The sequence below is a fragment of the Myotis lucifugus genome, unplaced genomic scaffold (genome assembly GCF_000147115.1).
Source record: "Myotis lucifugus unplaced genomic scaffold, Myoluc2.0 scaffold_0, whole genome shotgun sequence".
In the NCBI taxonomy this organism is placed as follows: Eukaryota; Metazoa; Chordata; class Mammalia; order Chiroptera; family Vespertilionidae; genus Myotis; species Myotis lucifugus.
In genome coordinates, this window is record NW_005871048.1 from 53,983,602 (window position 1) to 54,005,100 (window position 21,499).

A 21,499-nucleotide genomic window follows, 5' to 3' on the forward strand; every position below is an offset into this window, starting at 1 on the left:
TGGTGGTAGAGGAGACAGAAAATAAACAATGTGCATAACAAATACCGAAAGTACTAAAAAGGTGATAAGTAGAGTCAGGAGGATGGGAGTGTTTCCATGCATGTTTGAGGAGCTGTCTATTTATTTTGGGGGTAGATTGCATCATTGAGAAAGTGACATTCGAGCAAAGACATGAGGAGTTATCCAAGGAGCTCTCTGGTGAAGAGGTTAGAGGTAGAAGGCCCTGGAGAGAGAGTGCCTGGAGTGTTTGAGGAATAGCTAGGAGACCCTGTGGCTGGAGCAGCGGGAACCAGGAGAGGAGAGCAGTAGGGAAGGGCCACCTCATGTGGGGTTGTGGGTGCTTCTGTATGCCTTCACTTTACTCTGGGGTCTGGGTGGGTAGAAATTGCAGGGCTTTGGGCAAAGGGATGCTCACAATCTACCTTTCTATACTGCCTTGCAGTGTGACCAGTGACATGGATTTGCAAAACAGAAGGTTGTGAGTAAGAGCAGCCTTTGGGATTAGAGAAGAGCATCAAGCAAACTCACTCTCAAAAAATTAAACTCATCATCCACGGGTTTGTTCCATTATTGAAGGCAGGCATTTATCACTTCCTAATTCTTCCCCAGCTTAAGCTACCTACATCTTTTATTTTAGTCCTATGTGTACCTAAAAGTGCAGCTGTCTAGGAGAGAGAGGGTATATCCAGTCATTCAAAGGCATTTATTCACTGCCTAATGCTCCTACAGCTACCACTGCCTAGATCTTTTCTTAGTAGCCCGAGGCACATCTGAATAGAATTTCTTGATAGTATAACTGTCAAGAAGAGAGAGCTTTCCAAAGCTAACTTTTATAAATGGAAAACGTGTGATCTAAGCACACGGAGCAAAAAAGTTCCGAGAGAGTAATTGACCAAGGACGTGCCCTTCCCAGTCACTGAGCCTCCCCCTCCCTTACTCCCTTGGGCAGAAGACAGTAATAAAATTATTTTGGAGGAGGAGACCTGTGGACAAAATTGTGCTCAAACCCCACCATATAACTTAGAAAGTAGCAAGGCATTGGGATCAGGTTTACTTAAAGGATTTGACTTGTCTAACTCCGTTTCCTTCTCTGAAAAGAGAAGCAATATCATAACGCCCAATGTTGTTGTCAGGAATGAGTTAATATATGTGAATGTTTTGCAAACTCTAAAGGACCATAGAGACACGAAATGTAGCCGTTGTTTTACTGTTTGTTTGTTTTTGTAAATAAAACAATAGTTGCCACCTGATCCACTTTCTTGACTGCAGATCCCCTCCTATTTGGCTTTCCTTCTCTTATAAACTCTCAGGTTTACTTCCACTTTCTTCCTCTGTCGCTTCACTTCCGGCTCTCTTTCAGCTTAGATTACAGTGGTCGGCAAACTGCGGCTCACGAGCCACATGTGGCTCTTTGGCTCCTTGAGTGTGGCTCTTCCACAAAATACCACATGCGGGAACGCACGTACAGTGCGATTGAAACTTCGTGGCCCATGCTCAGAAGTCAGTATTTTGTGGAAGAGCCACACTCAAGGGGCCAAAGAGCCGCATGTGGCTCACGAGCCGCAGTTTGCCGACCACTGGCCTAGAAGTTTCCTTGCATTCCGTGCATAACTTCACAAAGAAAGTAGAGTGCCACGTGGAAGCACAAGGCTCATGGGGACAAGACCTGAGTTTGGAACTTAGTTCTGTCACCTGTTAGCTGTGTGACTGCACATCTTGGAGCCTCAGTTTTCACATTTAAGATGCAGATGAATATATTGCCAGATGGGGCAGAGGTTTAAGTGAGAAAAAAAAAAACATTTGGAAAGTATCTTGCTCAGTGTCTAGCTCATGAAGTGAGCCTAGTTAAAGGTTAAATCCCATTTTTCTTCTTTTTTAATGAGTATAGAATGCTGAAGAGATTAGACAAGATGTGGGAGGCACTGAGGCAAATTAGAAGTAATGAGGAGATAGCGAATTTAGTGGAGGGAAGGGATGGAAAGGGAGGGTAAAGGGGGCTGGTCAGGAGGAAGAAAAGGGGAAGGAGAAAATGGGTAGGTGATGAGGGAAAGGAAGAATCACCTCTAGAGATGATAATCGCTCTCCTTCCATAGACCATAATAGAGTCCATGGAATTCTACCTCCCCATCCAGCCCTTCTAAAAATAACCTCCTTTTAGAAATAAAAATTAAAACTATTCATATTCTTCTCTTCCAAAACAGTTTTTACAGGCTCACCATTAGGAGCACTGATTTGTCTTTGCATACTGTCGTTTTTATTTATCCTCATATCTTAAAATACTTTCCCCAAAGATTAGATGACAAAGAGAATCACAGCACAGTTCTGTAGCTGAGTTTCAAGGCTTCTGTTATAATTAGCAGAGCTGATCTGGAATGTGAAGCTCTTGAGCAGAGATCCCTAGGCATTCTCATTCTCTTCTTGGAGAAATGTAGGTCTTACTTAGCTCTTCTCAAAGTCACTGTACTGTCACCCCCCCCCCCCCACTCCCCCGGGTAACCAGGTTAACTCTAAGTTCTTACTTTTCTTTTCCCATTGTGTAGCAAGCTATACAAATCTAAGTTTTATTTTTGGAAGTGTTGCATTAGCTAATATTTTATTTCTTAGTTCACAACAGTCAAGGTGCTGCTGGATCACTTTGAGCTCAGCTTATGTGCTTAATCTGTTGGTCGGGGGTAAAAAAATTTCATTTGAATTATTGTTACACCTTGATTTTTGCTTTTCTTACATTTGTATCTTTTAGGTCCCAGGTTTATTTCCTTGGTCACAGAAGTTCTTTATTATCGAGATTCTGAGAAATAATAGATATTATGCATGGCAATTATAGAGCAATGCTAAGAAGGTTGTTATTTAAGTGGGTTTAATTTTGCTGGGTTAGGGAAAATTTATTTGCTTTTGTTTTCCTGTATGAGAGAGAAAAAGTCATTGCATTCCTCTTTCCACTTTCCCATTGATTTTTACACTTGACCTTCATAGAATGGGCCTTCATCAGATACTCCATGTCAGATGACTTTCATTCTTTAAAATTTAACAATGTTTGTCAGGTTAAATATTAACCAACAAATGAAACGAAGAGGGTATATTTATGCTGCCCTCATATCCCCCTGAGATCCAGTCCCAGTCTGATAGGTAAGAGATTCTTTGGTGCAGTGGTTCCCTAGGTAGGTAAAAACACGGGCAAGTTCCACATCTGCTCATTCCCCAAAGCCAGAGTCAAGCAAAAGCTAGTTCATGGTGGAACAACACAGAGTCTCAGCATGTAACTCTCCTCACCTAGATTAGGCTGTATGCCTTAAGCGGGGAGGTGGCTAGAGTGTCACAGAAAGAGAGTGTGCCCCTCAGCATGGGGAGAGAGGATGCAGGGAGAAGCAGTTTACCTAGTAGGATCACGATGCACAGCAGGATGGCCACCAGAGCCCCCGTGCTCAGGCCCGTGGGGTGGACGAGGGCCTCCGCGTGGCAGGACTGCATGTTCCCATGGTGGTCACATGCACAGACCCGGACAGTCACTGTCCCCGTGCTGCTTTGCACTGGGTGGTCGTTGTCTGAAATGACCACAGGCAGGAGATAGGTGCTCATCTCGTGTCTATTGTAGCCATTTTTCCGCGTTAAGATTCCCGCTGTGTTGTCTGCAACAGGAAAGCAAATTGGTGAGTGCATGTGGATACCGCCTCATGTGGTGGATCAATTGGGAGGGGAATAGAGGGATATAGGTACAGGGGTAAGTATAGAGATAGAGAAAGTCACGTGGGCTCATTTACCTTTGTTGTCATGGATGGTAAAGTTGGAGCCACTGGCTGCTTCTGGGGCCAAATAGAAGGAGAATTGGTGCCCGCTCTGAGGGTCATCCTTGTCAACAGCTCGGAGGGTCTGAATCAACTGAAACCCAAACCACAAAGCTGTCAGAAAGTTTTGTAACTTAACGTGTTCCCTACAGTGTTGCAGTAAATTGCTCTAGTTTTAATTTAAAAAATGATAGCCTCTATAAAGTTTACAATGAGTCCACTCTATGCAAAGAACTGATGGGTTGGAAATAGCTATAGCTAATCCTGGCGGTGAGGCTGTCCTGTAGGAAGTTAGCAGCAAGCCTGGCCTCCTCCCACTAGATACCAGTAGCACCCTCTTCCTTGTGATGATCAAAAATGTCCCAGACATTGCTAAATGCCCCCTGAGGGACAAAAGTCACCTGGGTGGAGAAACATCAGCTCTAGGGTGATACAAAGCTATACAATATCACAGTGATCTGTGACAACATTGTAAGTTAAGAACATGGAGGCAACCGGTGGCCAGCCTGCTGAGAAATGCAATCTGGGCATATACAAAAGCCATCAACTTGCAAAAAAGTTAAAAAGAAAATTGGTACATAAAACACATAACTTCAGCTGCCCACGTTAGCATGCATTTTAAAAGTGCACTTCTATTTTGACAAACTGAGACATAATTTCTATATCACTGGCAGAAAAGACCTATTTCAGATGGGGACATGTGTAAAGCACTCATGAATGTGTATTACTTGTACAGATGGGCAATGTAAGTGAGTGGAACTATGCATCATAGGAGTTTGTAAAATATGTTCTAGCGATTACTTTCCAATATGTATGGTAATTAAAACTATCTGCTTACCAATAAAGATTTTTCCAATAAAGCTGTGACTAATCTACTTTAATGAAACCTTAAGGCTGATTTGGAATCAGCATCAGACTTTGAGACTGATGAACTTCCAGTTCTTAAAAAAAGTGTTTGTTCTCTTATGCAAGTTAAACATTCATCCTGGTTCTTACTTATAGTATTAATTTTGTTAGCATTCACTTCATAGATAATTCAAAACTGGCCCTTGGTTCTGTTTATCATCTGAATTATTAGAGGATCTAAATTAACCCAACTAAATTAATTTACTTTCGTATGAAACTCACCTGATCTGCTTTTGCCTTTTCACAGACAAAGGTTTCATAGAATTCAGCAAATTCTGGGGCGTTGTCGTTGACATCTAGAACTTTAATGTAGAGAGGTACTCGGCTGCTCTGCTTTGGATTATCTGCAACATGCCAAAACGAAAGGAAGACACATTTATATGTGGGTCACCAGTCCCTTTTAGACAATAGTCACTCACTCCTTCTTTCTCATTCATACACAGACTCCCCAAGGCTGCTGTGAGTACCAGAGAGCATTCAGTACCAATGTAGTCACAAAAAAGTAGAATTAGATCGTTTGGCACTTCTGGTCCATTAGGTACACCTGAGGGAGATACCTGGGAGACACAGGTACATGTGTTGATGGAGTATAACTGGGTAATAAACATCAGAGTATAGAGAAAAGCCACCCTACAGAGGCCCTTTAGAGCCAGATTTTAAAGGAAGCCAAGGAAGCAGGCAGGTGGGGAAATGTGGACAAGGGGTCATGGTGGGGGTGGGGTGGGGGGATGAGTGATTGTTATTATCTTAGTTTTTTAGTGTGAGTGCTGAATAAGAGCTGAACATTGTGCTAAGCACTTGGCTACATTATCTTCCTTAATCCGTGCAAATTTCTGAGACTACTGCCCCCCTTCTATAGGTGAGGAAATGGAGGCACAGAGAGGTTAGGTAATTTGCCCAGAGACAGTAAGGAGTAGAGCTTAGATTCAGATTGGGGTCTGTATGACTCCAACGCCCAGGCTGTTCATAGTGTACGATAGAGCAGCAAAGCACTCTGGTTATCTTCCATGACAACCTCCTGGGTAGTGTAGTAGACAGGTTCCTGGTCTACAAATCAGAAGTCGGAGTCTCCAACCTCAGCTTTCTTCTTTCACTTTGCTCATATGTCTATTTGTTCACTCACTTGATAAATATTTAGGGAGCATCTAATATCTAATTTGTGCCAGCCACTATTTGGAGTGCCGGAACACATGGGGAACCCAACAAAGATCCTGCTTCCTGAAGCTCTATTCTAGTGCGGGTAGCAAACTGTGAACGTATAAAAATATAATGTGTCAGATGGTAAATGCTATGGAGAAATTAAACAGGGAAAAGGAGTTGGAGAGAGATGGATGTGTTACTTTGAATGGAATGACCAGGGATGGCTTCTCTGATGAGATGCCATTTGTACCGACATGAATGAATAAAAGGATTAAACCATGTGAATATTTCTGGCTCTCTGGATAGAGGACATAGCAGGTGCAAAGGCCTTGGAGTAGGAGTAAGTGACCTGGATTTAAGCTCTTGGTTTTGCATAAACAAAGGTAGTTAAGAAGGGCAATTTTTAAGCTCCTTTGTGTCTAACATTTTGCTCTCACTATTCTTCCAAAGTTAGAGCTGCTGAAGGTAAAGTTTTGAAAGGTCTTTATCACTAGTGATTTCAAATATATCATAGAAACTGTAAATCTTAAAAACAGAATATTTTAGGCACAAAGCTTAAAAAATTCCTGATGTTTTAGAAAAATGGTACTTTTTGGTGGGAAATGATTTCATCATTCCAAAGCTTTAAATGTGCCCTATCATTGATATCCACATTAGTCCCTCTACATAAATTCTGAAGAGCAAATACTGCCATAACAAATTGATAATGAGGAGTTTTCATCGCTATCAAAAAACAATGCTTCATTTTACCCATATTGGTTATTTTTTTTTCTACTCAATATCCTTCAGCCACTCAAATCTCGTAAGTTATGCTGACAAAGAATGCTACTGTAATATACCATTCGATATGGAATGTTTCACACCAGACACCCAACTGAGTTAAATTTTTTAAAATAAAATTTTTATACTAAGCAGAAAACCAAAAACTAAAAAATATGCCATACTTTAGTAGAAGCCTATTTTTAAACATTTAAGTAATATTTTTCAAGATCATTTTTTTTCATGCACTTAGCCCTACACATTGTGTTTACATTGCACAATGTTCACTGTGTATAATCATTTTATTTGAAGCCTTCCTTTGGCACTGATTTTCTTTGCCTTAAATTTCATAGCGACTGCCATAAAATCCATTCTAAACACTTTATTGTGCTGCTCATTTGGTGTACCATGGGAAAGTTAAAATTTATATCTCTTAATTCTGTAACAATTGAAAAATAGAAAATTAGAGGATGAATATCCAAGAAATTTTCAAACAGTGCCTACTTTTTAGAATGTATTTGATCCCTCCATCCCCCGCCCCCCCCCCCCCACACACACATTGTCTAACCATTTTAAGCAGCTCATTTTTTTCCAGCTGCTTCTGCAATATTCTGGTTTATAAGCTTTTTGAAGTCTAATCCAACATGTACCAGTTCAACCCCAGCTAACACAGATGCTTTCCCATTTTATTGTTTCTAAACTGCTGAATTTCCACAGTTGCATTTGTGACTGAACCAACATATGTCTAGAGGAAACATTATTGCAAATCATTTCAGGGCTCTTTCCTTCAATATGTATTGAGCAGGGCATGCTTCACCAGCCCTTGCTGGGACGCTCAGTCAATCGAGGACAGCATGGTACGGGGTTGGACTTACTGGTCTCCGTTGCTATCACTGTAATGTTGTGCCACAGCAATGTTTCTCGGTCAAGAAGTTTCGATGTAAAAACGGAACCATTTCCAGAATGAATGTTGAATATTCTGTCCAGATCTGTGTGTCGATCGACAGAATACCTGGAAATGCAGAATAGAATTTATAAAGGCTTTTTTCTTTGTATTTGTCATTCTCACATCCTAAAACTGTTCCCAGAAATCTGTTACATGAATTTTTTTTCTAACAGTAGCATATATTTGAATATCTATAGCTTAACATTAAGCAAAATATTCTGAGAAATTAGTTGTTGACAACTGAGGTCTTAATAGTAAACCCAGTAGATAAGCTGCATGGTTTTGAATATCACCACTGAAGTTTCTTTTTAAAAATATAATTTGGGCCAAGTTTGTATAGTAATTGTTATAATAACTCAAGTTTTTAGAACCTCAGAACTTTAATGTGCGTGTGTGTTTGTATGAATAATTGGGATTATTGGCTATTTGTTTAATATTTATTTTATTTTGAAAGTTATGTTAAAAAAAGCAAAAGATGGGTAGTGTGGCTGAGGTTAGTGAGGCAGGCAATGGGGTAGAGGTTGAGCTTGGGAAGAGATCCACAGTTGGACTGTGGAAGGATGGGCTGGCCATGTTAAGAAGCTGTGACTTCTTCTAAGAGTGATGTAGCTCTACCAACGGATCTTAAGCAGGAGTGTCATGATCTAAAACACATTTAGCCAAGATCTCTGGTTGAATAGAGGAGAATTGAGGAAATTGGTTGGACGGTTCTGACACAAACTGACAGGAATTTGTGAAGAACGGGATTTGGGGAAGATCATAAGTTCCAGTTTTGACATGTTGAGGAATAAACCCTGAGAAAAGTCTGGACTGAGGTTTCTAGTCTGATGCTCAAGATGAAAATCTGGACTGAAAATCTAGATTCCCTATTCAACTCTTCAGGAAGAGAGTGTCCTGGGAAGGGAGAATAACAATGGTGACATAATCACTCAGAGGACGAACTCTACAACAGAGATGTGCCGGACTAGGACAGGGCCCAGAGCAGTAAGGAACTTGATAGATGTTTAAGGAGAGTTTGGAGAATTCAAAGAAAACCAAGAGTGTGTCTTAGAAACCAAAGAAGGAAGAGTCTTCAACATGGAAACTGACAGAAGACTAGTAGATTTTGAGAACTGTTATCATCTTTATAAATTGATCACTAGTTTTGGAATAGCTGTGTAAGGGGGAAAAGTAGTACATTCTGTTTTATGGGGGAGAACGTTAAAGAGAAAACTCAGAAGAAAGTTGATATGTTAAGGTCATTAGGAACAAAAACTGCCCATTTTAGCTGGATTCTCAACATTTATATCATGTTGGGTGATTTAAAAACGTTGGCTCAGAAGAAATACAATTTAAGTAAATGATCTAATTAGTCATACATATGTGAGTTTATTATAAATGCTCTAAGAAAAATAAACCCTTGTTACTAATGTGTATAATGTCCAATATTCTCTTTCAGTTAATTATTGTTTTAAAATATAACTAGTGAATTATAATAAACAAGATATTTTAGCTTAATAAAATCTATTTTTTTCATTTAGCAGGAGTCAAAATAAAACATACATCCAATTATTGCAGGCTGTGCAAGCCTGGTTTTAAAGAGAATGAATGGCCCGCCCAGTGTGGCTCTGTGGTTGAACATCTGACCTATGAATCAGGAGGTCACGGGTTCAATTCTCTTGTGGGTTAGATCCCCAGTGTGGGGCATGCAGGAAGAAGCCAATCAATGATTCTTTCTCATCATTGATGTTTCTATCTCTTTCTCCTTTCCTCTCTGAAATTAATAAAAACATATTTTTTAAAAAAGAGTGAGTTAAGATCACAATGGATCTATATTTATCAAGTTGGGTTAGAATTTTCATTTCAATTTATAGAAACCTAATGTTTTGTTATCAAAAGGATTGAAACAGATGAAATAGGTCTTATTTTTCCATTTATGTCATGAATCAACATTTATTAAGAATTTAGGCAATAGCATTGAACTTGCTTGATCACCTTCATTTTTAATCTGAGAATGATAAATATTTACATACTTAATTAAAAATAATTAATAATAAACCAATAAAAAAGAAAATCTCAATATTCATAGATTGTAAGAAATTTAATAATTATCTACAAATATATATTTTTCCTCATGAAGTACATCAAGCTTAAAATGTGTTGCCTATTGCCTTTATAAGCTGTTACAGCAGTAATCTTATCTTGTTCTTTGCCTCTTTTTATCTTGCTATAGTTTTAAGTTTTACAATCAATCATATTTTCCCATCAAGCCTTGACATAAAGGGTACAAGGTGAGGAACTTCTAGTCGAAGGCAGCTTTAGGTTCTAAAGAAAAATAACTTCTTTTCTTTAAAAGTAAATACCAAAATGTATATATTTTTTCTTTAATTGGGAGATTTAAAAATTAATAGAAAACCTAAAATGTTTATATTGTTTAGAAAAGATGGTTGCATGTAAAGTCTTATTTATTAGTTGTTTTTCTTTCCAAATATTTCCAGTTTATATCCAGGCTACTTACTATCCAGTCTCATTAATTCTAATTATAACTGATGAGGAACAAGGTAATCAATCCCCGCATGATGGTAGCAGATCATTTTGCTAGATAGTACTATTTTTTCTTTCTAAAACTTTATTGTATTCTGTGATTCAATAATTTGTCTTCTAATGCGTCTTCAAGTCAGGAAGATTTGAGGGTTAGGAAGGAAGTGTGCATGCATGTAACTTTTCACAATATGGATTCATAGTGACATTTTATAAGGCTCTTTTATGGAAATCAAAGGTCATTTGTGATGGTTATTGGATGAAAATTATTTTATGTTATTGAAGAGTTAAAGATTTGTGCCTGCATAATGATATATTAATGTTTGGGGGGAGGATTCTCTAGCATTAGTTGTAGACCTAACATATTGTCTAGCACCTAGCAGTTCAATATATATGGATGTACTTTCCTAATATAAGAATCAATTTTATGCTATAAAAGGAATCAATGGCATATGTACTTATATACCAATATACTTATGTGTATTTCTATCCTTAAATCTATATTTATATATCAAATCCATATCTAGCAAGGGAGGGCTAGCAGAAGGAAACTTCAAAATTAGCTGTCAGCCAACCTAGTTTGACAATCTCCTTATTTTCACAAAACATAATATAATGCAGTGAGTAAAAATGATATTTGGTATAAAAAGAAAAATAGACATAAAAATTCAGCCTAAATTTCCAGAAGACATTATCTCTTCCAGTGAAAAACAAGTTGACCTTGTCAAGGAGGTAAGTGATGCTCGTATTTGTCAACCTCAGTATTAGCACTTTTAAATTCATCTCGACATTGACTTGCTAAGGTTTTTTCCTCACACAGTTAGAACAAACTCCAAGTGAGAGAATAGTTGTTAAAGTACTTAAAATTATTTGTGTTATAAGGTGAAAGCCATCATTCATTTTCCTTATTAATAACCCTAATGTAAATGGAGGAGCACTTGGTCCATGGAGCTCTCATGTGGCTACTTTGGGTTGTCCACAGTCCAATTCAAGGAGTCTAGATATTCCAGTAGGACGATGAAACAACAGGATTTAAAATTATTCTCTGAAAGTAAGCCAGGCATTTTTGTGTTTTAGATTTGGGACTTGCCACAGGTTTCATGTAAACAAAGGGCTCAAAGGCAATAAAGTTAGGAAATGACTGCCTTAGAGTCTCAAACTCTTATCTGCAACAATATTTTTCCTGCACAGCCAGTGTGATCCTTTTAAAAAGTACTTTTGGATTAGGTAACGCTTCTACTCAAAGCTCTCCAATGGCTTCTTACCTCAATCAGAATAAAATCCAGCCTTTACTAGGGCTACAAACCCCTGTAGGACTCCACCAGCCATCCAACCTCCTGTGGCCCCATTCCTGCCACTCTCGGCTTCACTCACACTCTTCCCTCTTCATGGGCCTCCTTGCTATTCCTTCTGCGGGCCCAGCATTCAGGCCTTACCCTTGTTTTTTTCTCTTCTTGGAATGTTCTTCCCCTAGATATCAGCATGGTTCATCCCTTCATTTCATTCAAATATTTACTCAAATTATTTCCTACCAAGGTCAAGCCTGATTACACTATCTAAAATAGTTTCCCGTATACCTATTGTCTCCATACTGTCTTATTTTATTGCTCACAATTTATTTTTACCTGACATACGACAATATTTAGCGGTTGCTTATTTCTGTCTGCCCCAGTTAGAATGGAAGTTCCATGAGATCGGGACTTGGTATCATTCTGTTTCCCTGATGCCTCGAACATGCCAGGAGGGGATGTGCCCGCAACCAAGGTACATGCCCTTGACCGAAATCGAACCTGGGACCCTTCAGTCCGCAGGCCGATGCTCTATCCACTGAGCCAAACCGGTCAGGGCGCTTGCTTTCTTTATGGGGAATCATTTACACAGTGATATTCTGGTTTAGCACTTTTCTCATGTAGTCAACTAAGCTACTGGGTAAAGGCTGGAGGTTGGTTTACTTCCACGCTTTCATGCTAAGGGTCCAGAATCCTGAAGCATCAATGTCTCAAAGAACAATGAGGCTTTTCTTGAAACATGGTTTACAACTAAGGTGTAAAGGAAGTACAGGGAAAATAGAGCTTACACAGTATAAATTGGATTCAGCTCTATTCATTTCCCCAGGATTTCACAGACATATATCATGAAATGGTTCTCATTCTTATCCACTTCTCCAGAAGAAAAAAAATTATGCATCCAAATGGAGCAGAATTCTGCCTCAAAGTGTTACACAATAGGTCTTCCACACTTGAAAAACACTTTTACAATGCTTTCTCCACACTACTCTGTAACAAATGTAAGATCTTAAAAAAAAAAATCCCAGGCCATTCGGGGTGTTACCTTATACCACTTTAATGTAGGAGCTCCTTATGGCTCATTTTATGCCCCCCAATTTTGTTTTTAAAGTTATGCTGCTGATAAAATAATATTTATGTTGAGTAAGGAGATGAAAGGTGCTGTTTAGAATAGTTTTTCAAGAAGATACTACTGTCAATTTGGATAAAAAGGATTCATCTTTTCCAACTTGCAGACATATTTGACTATAAATCCACTGAACCTTATGAAAGAGGTGTGTCTCAGAAGTGCTCTTACCTGACAGGGTTCCGGGCAGCATCTGGGTCTTGGGCTGTGACCGAGCCTATTGCCGTGTTTATCTGAGCGTCTTCTCTTATTTGCAAGGTGTAGGCTAGTTTGCTGAAGACGGGCGGCTCATCTACATCTTCCACCATAATTCTCACCGTGGCTGAGTCTTTGAATGGACCCAGGTAGAGAAAGCGGGGTTCAACGTGAGGGTTGGAGGCTTCCACTTTGAGGGTGTACACTTTCTTCTTTTCAAAGTCCAGCAGCTTGGGTGGGAGGGTGAGGGAGAGGGACATATTTAAAGCAGCCAAGACACAGAAAGGCAAGATATGAACTATTTTTTTGTGAAAATCACTGATGAATGAAGAGGATCATATTGCTTAGAGACGTCACCACAGTGTGATGCTGGGCTAAAGCCATGGGAGTTCACAGGGCTCACAGTCCTGATGAAAGTGGGAGCAGGGTGCAAGGTGGATGGTTAGGAAAGGGGACCTAGAAGAAGGAGTGTGTTAGTCACCCTTTAAAATAAATCCTTCTATGTGACTAGAGGGAGCCATACCAGGGGCAATTTGTTGAATATGTGGTAGATTATTCTAGGTCAGGGGTTGTCACATCTGACTTTAACCAAACACCAAATGAGTGTTTAAAATTTGCCAATATCTGGGTCATTAAACCACAATGTCTGGGGTGTGGGGTGTGTGTGGAATGGGAATTTATACTATTACACATCTGCCCTAGTGTTTCTAATGTGCAGCCAGAATTGAGAACCACAAGCTTTTATCACGACTCCTTATTCCTTATTCAGATAAATTAGATTAAAAATGGTGGTGGTTTTTTTCTTTTTTCTTGTTGCATGAGGCGATAACATATTCCAAGTGTTATCTTGATAAGGGCATTGGGCTAATTACTTGCCAAAGAAAGTAATGATCAGTGTTGTCAGAGGTCTTTAGGAAAAGCCTCTCTGCTTCTGGAGACACAGTGAACCCGAATGCTTCTTGCTGACTTTTGGTTTTGGATAATAATATGACAAGGCTCACTAGGAACACAATTAATCAAGACGTTCGAGAATGTGATTTAGTCGGCTAGGCAAAATTTCAGTTTGAATCTGATAAGGCACCAGAAAAATTAAAAAGGTTAATGGACACTAATGGGCTTCCTAATTATATTATAGTGTACAACATTGGTCTGAGTGTCACTTAAACATGCTTTATTGTGTTTCCAGTTATTAAGACCTGTAATCCAAAGCTTAAGAAGAAAACATGTTCTTGTTATTTACCTTTCCCTATACTTTATTATGCCTGCACATATAACAGTGTGCTAAAGGAGAGAGAAGACATTGATGAAAGAGAAATCAGTAAAATAAATAACCTGAATTAATATTATTTTTAGCTTCAAAGCAAAAGGTTATGGGTTTTAATTTTTGTCACACTTCTGTATAGTAGTCTGTAGTACTAGACAAATGATATGGGGATAAATGGTGAATAAATACATAGGGGACAAACAGGAATTCAGAATATACAAGATTTATTATTGGGTTCCAGAGAGTAGCTAAAGAGCGCATAGGAAATTTGTGTTACTTAATTTATTTTTGTGGTCTTTATATCTCCTCTCAATCTAATGAAGTTCATTGTTACCATTGCTTGTAGTATTCCTTTTCTTCAAAGCATGTATCGGAAATCAGAGATATGCACGTTTTATTTATTTATTTGCTTCCTTGCCTCTTTTCTCCCTATACTAGAAGTTCCATGAGAGCAGAGACCTGCCTGTTAAATGGACCATTAAACCTCCAGTAGCTAGAACAATGTCTGCCACTGTTTTTTCACATATTGGTTCATTTCTATTATTTATTTTAGATACTTTTTTGTATATCATTTATTTAGATTATCTAGTTCTTTAGGAGGCCCTTCATAAAATTTATTGAAAGTATGAATGAATGAATCCATAAGATTATTGAGGACCCCTAAAGGCCAACCAAAGAGATCTCAACATAATTAGACTTGGTGTTTTAGAAAACTGATTAGTGAAAGGAAAATCCAGAGGAATGTTCATGTGAGATGCGATTGCCCCCAGTTACTTGGGGCGCAGAGAAACGTAAATGCATTCATTTGTAGGGAATTTACCCAATGGCATTACCTTTTTGACAGTGATAATCCCTTCCTGGGTGTCCTGGTCAGTGATGACATCAAACATGTCCAGCCCCTCCCCCTCGGTAATGCTGTACTGAATCGCAGCATTTTCTCCCACATCGGCGTCGGTGGCTTTGATCCTGCCAATTGATGTACCCGGTGGAGAAGACTCAGGGGTGGTAAACTGGTATGTACCTATTAATCACCAGAAAAATATAAGTCAGATGCAGACTAAGTGTATGCTATCAGAATAGAAACGAACCCATTTCCCAAGAGTTCTTTCAGGCATCACCACGGATGCAGGCTGATTTGTGCTTTTCTTAAAATAATGAATGGTGCCCTATACCTCTCCATCTTTACTTTCATGATGGTTAAGAATATTTCTTTTGTTCCATCCCTGTCTCTTTGCAAATGGAGAACACTTTTCTCGTTCTGTAAATAGGCTCCCAAGTTTACGGTGTGATTGTGAGAAAGACTGAGCTGTTAGGGGCGGCTGTACATTTCCAAGCCTCCTGTGAATGTAACCCAGCAGAAAGAGTAGAAAAGAATTTAACCTGAACTGTGACTTTAAGCCAATTACTAGGGCTAGGGTTTTGTTTTTTTTTTTTTTTTTTAAGAGTTCTTGCTGTCATTGCTAATAATAACTGAAGGTGAAAGTAAATTATAGCAATTTAGAGAATGTATCCCAGCAGACATTTACTCAAACATGGAACTGGTCTAGTCGCAGTTAGGCATACAGATCAATACACTGAGAGATAAAGCTCTTCATTTTTTTCTTTTGACTAAATTTTTCGTTTAAATTTTGTTTATATTATTTTTTCTATGCATAGATTTACCCATTCTTGAAGTTATATTCCTAATTCAAAACCCATATTTCATAGACAGGCACTTTGTTTATGTTCTCATGTTGCAAAATTGGTTTAAGGAGACTCTATGTGAATTTCAGTCTAGATCTGCTGGGCCAGCATGTACTAAGGCCCCAAAAGTCAAACAAATGTATTCTCTCATCCAATACATTTTGCCAAGCATTCATGCAAATTGTTTTGAAAAAGAAATTGGACTATGACACACCTAGAATATTGTCCTTGAATAATATTAATCCACTAAGTAATGGGCTCATCCTTGGTAAAATGATAACAGTCCGCAGTTTTCTCTGGTGTATTCAACTTCCATTTGGGGTGCCTCCCACCCCTTTCTCTATTCTCCCCTCTCTGGCCTCTGTACATCATTCACTAATGCACAGGCTATCCAAGGAGAGAGGAGGATGACATAAGGTACCTGTGGCATCAGAGTGCCCATCGGTCCTTTTGTTATCCGTCCCCAGGGCATTTCCATATGGAAAAGGGGTTGTTTGGGTTAAGTTGTTGGTGATCCTGATTTTTTTTTTAAAAAGTATTTTATTGATTTTTTATAGAGAGGAGGAGGAGAGAGGGATAGAGAGTTAGAAACATCAATGAGAGAGAAACATCGATCAGCTTCCTCCTGCACACCTCCTACTGGGGATGTGCCGGCAACCAAGGTACATACCCTTGACCGGAAGTGAACCTGGGACCTTTCAGTCTGCAGGCCGAGGCTCTCTCCACTGAGCCAAACCTGTTAGGGTGATCCTGATATTTTTACCTCAGGCTTCTGGGGGATATTTTAGGGTTCCTAAAACTTTTCTCCTACTCATTAAATCAGAAATTATTTAGCTACTCTGTTTTTGCATTTAGCTAACTGTGATTAATTAGTGGACAAAAGTAAAGAAAATAGAAAGATTTCCTGTTGATCCATGTGAATCTCCATTATATAAGAAGCCCCTATTAGCTGACTGGCTTTTTAAAATGCCACGATTGAGTAAATAGGTCTGTTTAATAATGGGTAGCTGATTTCTCCTGGACGACAAGATCCAGGTAATTTTCTGAGGAGACCATAGTCAGAAAGGAATTTTGTTCCTGGGAGAAAAATTACATTATATCCAGTACCCACTGAGGTGCTCTGGGTGAAAGGGGCTAGTGCTCTGCTGGATACAAGGTGGGCATTTGTGAAGGCTGGTTTTCCTTCTTCTTCCTACATAATCATGAGAGTTAATAGTTTTGGAGATGGTTTTCGGGATCTCAATTAACCATAATGTAGAAAACTATTTATGAGTATAAATGGATTAAGTGCACAGTTATTTCCACAGATGTATTTTTAGAAACAGTAAAATGATAAATCCTCCTCTTATGAGGCTTCGTGAGGATTTAAAAGAGATTACATGGCTGATTAAATTCACAAAATATAAAGTCAAATTTTTCCTAACAAATAGCAGCATGCTTGAATGCGTATGTTCTGAGCAAGCAAATTTGTGTCTGTGGTTGTCTTTTTAATAAGGAAAAAGGAAACAATGATGTTGCATTTGCAATGACAGCCATATCAGAAATCGCTCGGCTAATTTCCAATTCAGGAACATAAATGTTCACATCTACTGAGTGTAAGCATTGTCAACTCATTCTTAATAAAAGTGTCAGTTCTTACTAAGTTCATTAATTCTGACAATTAACAGCAACAATCGAAAATAAATATCATTCTTCAATTTAGAGTTTTACAAAAGTGCCCTGAAGAAAGTCATCATTCAAATGCTCCTACTCTGGGGAAACCGGGGAGGATTGTCGTTGACATCAGTCAGCGTGATGTTCACCGTGGTGGTCCCAGATAGTCCCCCCATCTGGCCGGCCATGTCCTTGGCTTGAATCACCACTTGGTACTGCTCCTTGTTTTCCCGATCCATGTTGAACAAAGCTGTCTTGATGATACCTATGCATATGAAATTCAGAAGTGGAAAGGAATATATTAAAAATACTTTATGGAGTCATTTATTTATGCAAACACACAGATTTTTCACCCACAATATGCATAGCACTATGCAGATGTCATCGGTGACATAAAAATGATTATAGCTAGCCTTTATACTGAAGGAAGTGAAAACCACATAGGGGAGAGAGATGCATTTAAAAGAACCACCTACAATACAAGAAGAATAAGTCAAATCCTGCAACTGCAGAGAATGTAAGTAGTATAAATATTAAGTGTTATAAGATGACACAGAGAAGTGTAACTTGGCGTGTGACCCAATAGTATACCACCGAAGTTGCTTGATATATTTAGGTGCATTAGGAGGAGATTGTTAAAAGAAAGCCATTTACATGAACTGTCTCCTGAGTTTCACTTTACTGAATTGGCTAATTGCTCAGCAAATATAGCCACCAATGAATGTTCTCAGGATTTTCTAAACCATGAAACTATGGTTTAACTCCCCCCCACCCCCAGCATCAGTTCTTTCATAATCATCATATTGTGTGATCCAAAAGATTTTAAGGTTTCCTAAAGCTGATGTGAACATTAGTTCAGCTGGCCCCAGCAGTGACCAAGATTCTCAAGTTAGGTGAAGTTTACCTCATTGTTAAGTAGTTATAAAATAGTTGGAAGAACTTGTGAAAGTTTGCCTAATTTCTTAGGTAGGGTTCATGCTTAAATTAACAACATTCTTTCAAAAATCACTGGAGAAGGCTTTTAATTCTCTCTGGTAGCACATTCCAGTGCTGAACAGCCATGAGACTGAAAAAAAAAATCTTTCTTGTTTTTAACAATACCTCAGAAAACAGGTCAGCTTCATTCCTACAGTCCTGGCTTCATTGAAAGTGGAGCTGTTATTTCTGTTCTCCAAACAACAGTATTTCTGTCTAAATACCTTAGCCTTGTGTTCTTTAAGTTGAATAATTCTAATTTTTTCATCTTCATTGTTTTTAAACTCAACATTTTCTTTCTCCTTGGGCTTCTTTCCAAGTTTATTGCCCCTCTTAACCCGTCGATTTCCAACTGGATGTAATAACCTAGGAGGGTTTTGATTTCTACTAAGAATAATGGAAGCTTGAAAAATGTTCAAAGAAACTCTACTCCTATTATGACAACAAAAATAAGAGTAGAATTTAAAGACAGTACAAATGATGTCCCCTAAAATGATTCATTATAAGATAGAACGTTATTTTGTGGAGAAAGTGCAGAAAAAGGAGGTGTTGAAAAAAGAATTCCATTAAGGCAATCCACTTTATTAGGGCTATCTCAGTCTGGATGGGGTAGACAATGAGGTAACAACACACAAAACAAAATCTCAGTGGCTTAATGCCATCGAAGTTTGTTCCCTCATGCTCTGAGCAGGCCAGCAGGTAACTATACTCATCATAATACTCAGATTTCTGGGCTGGAGAAGCATCTCAGCATTGGCTCCCATCTGGGGTCACTCTGGCAGGTAGAAGGGCACATGCTGGAGTGTACACCAGGTCAAAAGTTCCACTTGGAAGTAACTCACATCACTGCTGCATTTTATTGGCCCAAATAAATCGTATGGCTACATCTAGCTTCAGAGCACGGTAGAGAAATGCAAACCTACCAAACACCTAGACAAAGAAGAATTGGAATATTTGTAAACAGCCAAATAGCTATCAGAAGGGCTTGATCTTTTAGCTTCATCCCAAAATGGAAGAAAAAAATAAAGCAATATTTAATTGTTTCTGAATATGCCATATATAAAAATAGTGGATGAAAGACCCATTGTCATATTTCTTGATTAAAATGATCTGGGTGTTATGTTTATAAATATATCACTGGTATTTGGCAGGCAAATCTAAAAAAATTCAATCACGTGGATTGTTTTTATTAAAAAATATGCTAGCTTAGCCAAGCATGTCAATTAAAATTACAGATTGTAAAAAGGAGATAAAAATAGAATTCTAACCTGTTTCCGATTCAACTGAGAAATAGGGCTGCCCCTGCAGGATGCTGTAGACAACTTTAGCACTGTTCCCATACGTTGGGTCATCGGCATCGGTGGCAGTGACTTGGACAACAACTGTGCCTGTAATGACAGAACAGGAATTGAAAACATAGTAAGGGCCCATTTCAGATCCCAGATAGGCACACATAAGAGAAAGCATGATCTTACTTTTGTCCAAAACTATCATGGCAAGGCAGTGGGGAACTTCAATAATATGCTAGGTTAAAAAGGCTTGGATCCCTCACTCTGAAGGAAAGGGATCGCCATTTATAAATACTGTAAGGATTAGGTTAAAGGGACGCATGGGAATGATCATGACTTTGGATGGAACTGATCTCAATCCATCTCCAAAGGTGGGATTTGATTGGATTCTTGCTATGGCACTTCTTTTAAGTTATCCAGGTCCGAGTCAATACGAATCTGGCATTACTTTGTCCATAGGGATTCGTTTAGGAGTTGTCCAATCAGGGGACCACTCATGATTTTGCTGGAAATTCTGTCGTATCTACTGGACTAGAATGTGCTGAAGAGGAGCCTGAAAATGCAGTTACTATTTAGTGACATTAGAGATGGTAGCCTGAGAACAAAGCTGAACAGAACAGAGAATTTGGGAAAATAGAACTCCAATCAAACCATGTCTAAAGCCTACTTCATTTCTGGGCTTAAGTAATGTGACCAGTAAGTACTTATGTTGTTTAAAGTAGTTTGAATTGAGTTTTCTGTTACTTGCAAATAAAAGCATCCTAAGTAACAAATCTACCTGATAATTCTAAGAGATTGAAAGGCCTTGAACCTTAAGCGAGATAGTTTTGGATTAAATAAATAATTAATTGAAACAACAGAGGATACACATCTGGTACCTATAATACCCAAAAATGATTGTAATTAAATGTACAAAGAAAACTGTGGTGTTTTAGATCAGCACTCTTATTTTAGGGAAACAGAGTTGCCTAATAACCTTTGAAGTATCCTTAACTTCCATAAAATTCCATGCAAATGGTTATGTATACGCTTGCATGCATATTTCACTGAAGTTCCATAGATTTTTATCTGATCGCAAAGGGGTCTGTGACTTCCAAAAAGGGTAAGATCCTCTGATTTAAGATCATTTTTGTGGCCGACTTTTAGAATTCCTGGTGGATAAATAGTAAGCACACCACCAAGGTTCTCCTGTCTATGAACAGGGCAGGGAAGCTACATTTAGGGAATACTAGCATTTTTCCATTGCGTGGGTACTATCTAACTAATTCATGTATTGAACAAATATGCTGCACTGCTAAGGTTGGCTGCTCTGGATGCAGGATGTTGGTGCCTGAGATAGAATACACACCCTTTTAATTCAATGAGGGACTTGGGGAGAATGAGAACATCATGATTTTAGAGTGAGAGCTAATAGCAGAAGTCAACAAACACGTTCTTATTTGACATCAATACAAATTTAATAGCTTTTAGAATACGACTGTCTGGACGTTTTGAGCACTTGTGAGTAGCCAGATATTGTACTGGGGGCTGTGCACTTGTTTTCTCCTTTTGTCTTCACCTTAGAAGTTGACATCTATTATTTATTTGTCAGAGATATGGAAGTGGAGGGTGAGAGAAATCAAGTCATTTACCTAAACCACACTGCTGTTTGCTAGTAGAGGTAACTTCAAACTCAGGTCTGTTTGATACCAGAGTTCATTTTTACTATTCTGCTGTTGTTTCTTTATGTAATTTCTTTAAAATGCTTTTATATATCAGAATAATGACATGTTAATTTATGATAATGATGAATATCAAGATTCCCATGCCTGTGTGCAAATTAGAAAAAGACCTCCCTTTCTCAAAATGTTTCTGTTAGCCATTCCCAAATATTTGTACTACATATTTAATTCTATAATGGCTTCAAATGAAACAGAAACAGACTCACAGATACAGAGAACAGACTGACAGCTGTCAGAAGGGAGAGGGGAAGGGG

At 38.6% G+C, this 21,499-nt stretch overlaps 1 protein-coding gene across 1 annotated transcript in view; it reads right to left on the bottom strand.

The window, feature by feature from the left end:
- The window catches only part of LOC102432467 (cadherin-6), a 128,625-nt gene that overhangs the window by 2,614 nt on the left and 104,512 nt on the right, over positions 1–21,499 (bottom strand). The window contains exons 4-11 of the mRNA XM_006081482.3: positions 19,504–19,623; positions 17,358–17,525; positions 14,758–14,945; positions 12,637–12,890; positions 7,463–7,599; positions 4,911–5,032; positions 3,759–3,876; positions 3,375–3,626 (exon numbers count right to left, since the gene is read on the bottom strand). Of these exons, the coding sequence (XP_006081544.1) occupies positions 3,375–3,626; positions 3,759–3,876; positions 4,911–5,032; positions 7,463–7,599; positions 12,637–12,890; positions 14,758–14,945; positions 17,358–17,525; positions 19,504–19,623 (1,359 nt within the window). The remainder of the gene's footprint in view (positions 1–3,374; positions 3,627–3,758; positions 3,877–4,910; positions 5,033–7,462; positions 7,600–12,636; positions 12,891–14,757; positions 14,946–17,357; positions 17,526–19,503; positions 19,624–21,499) is intronic.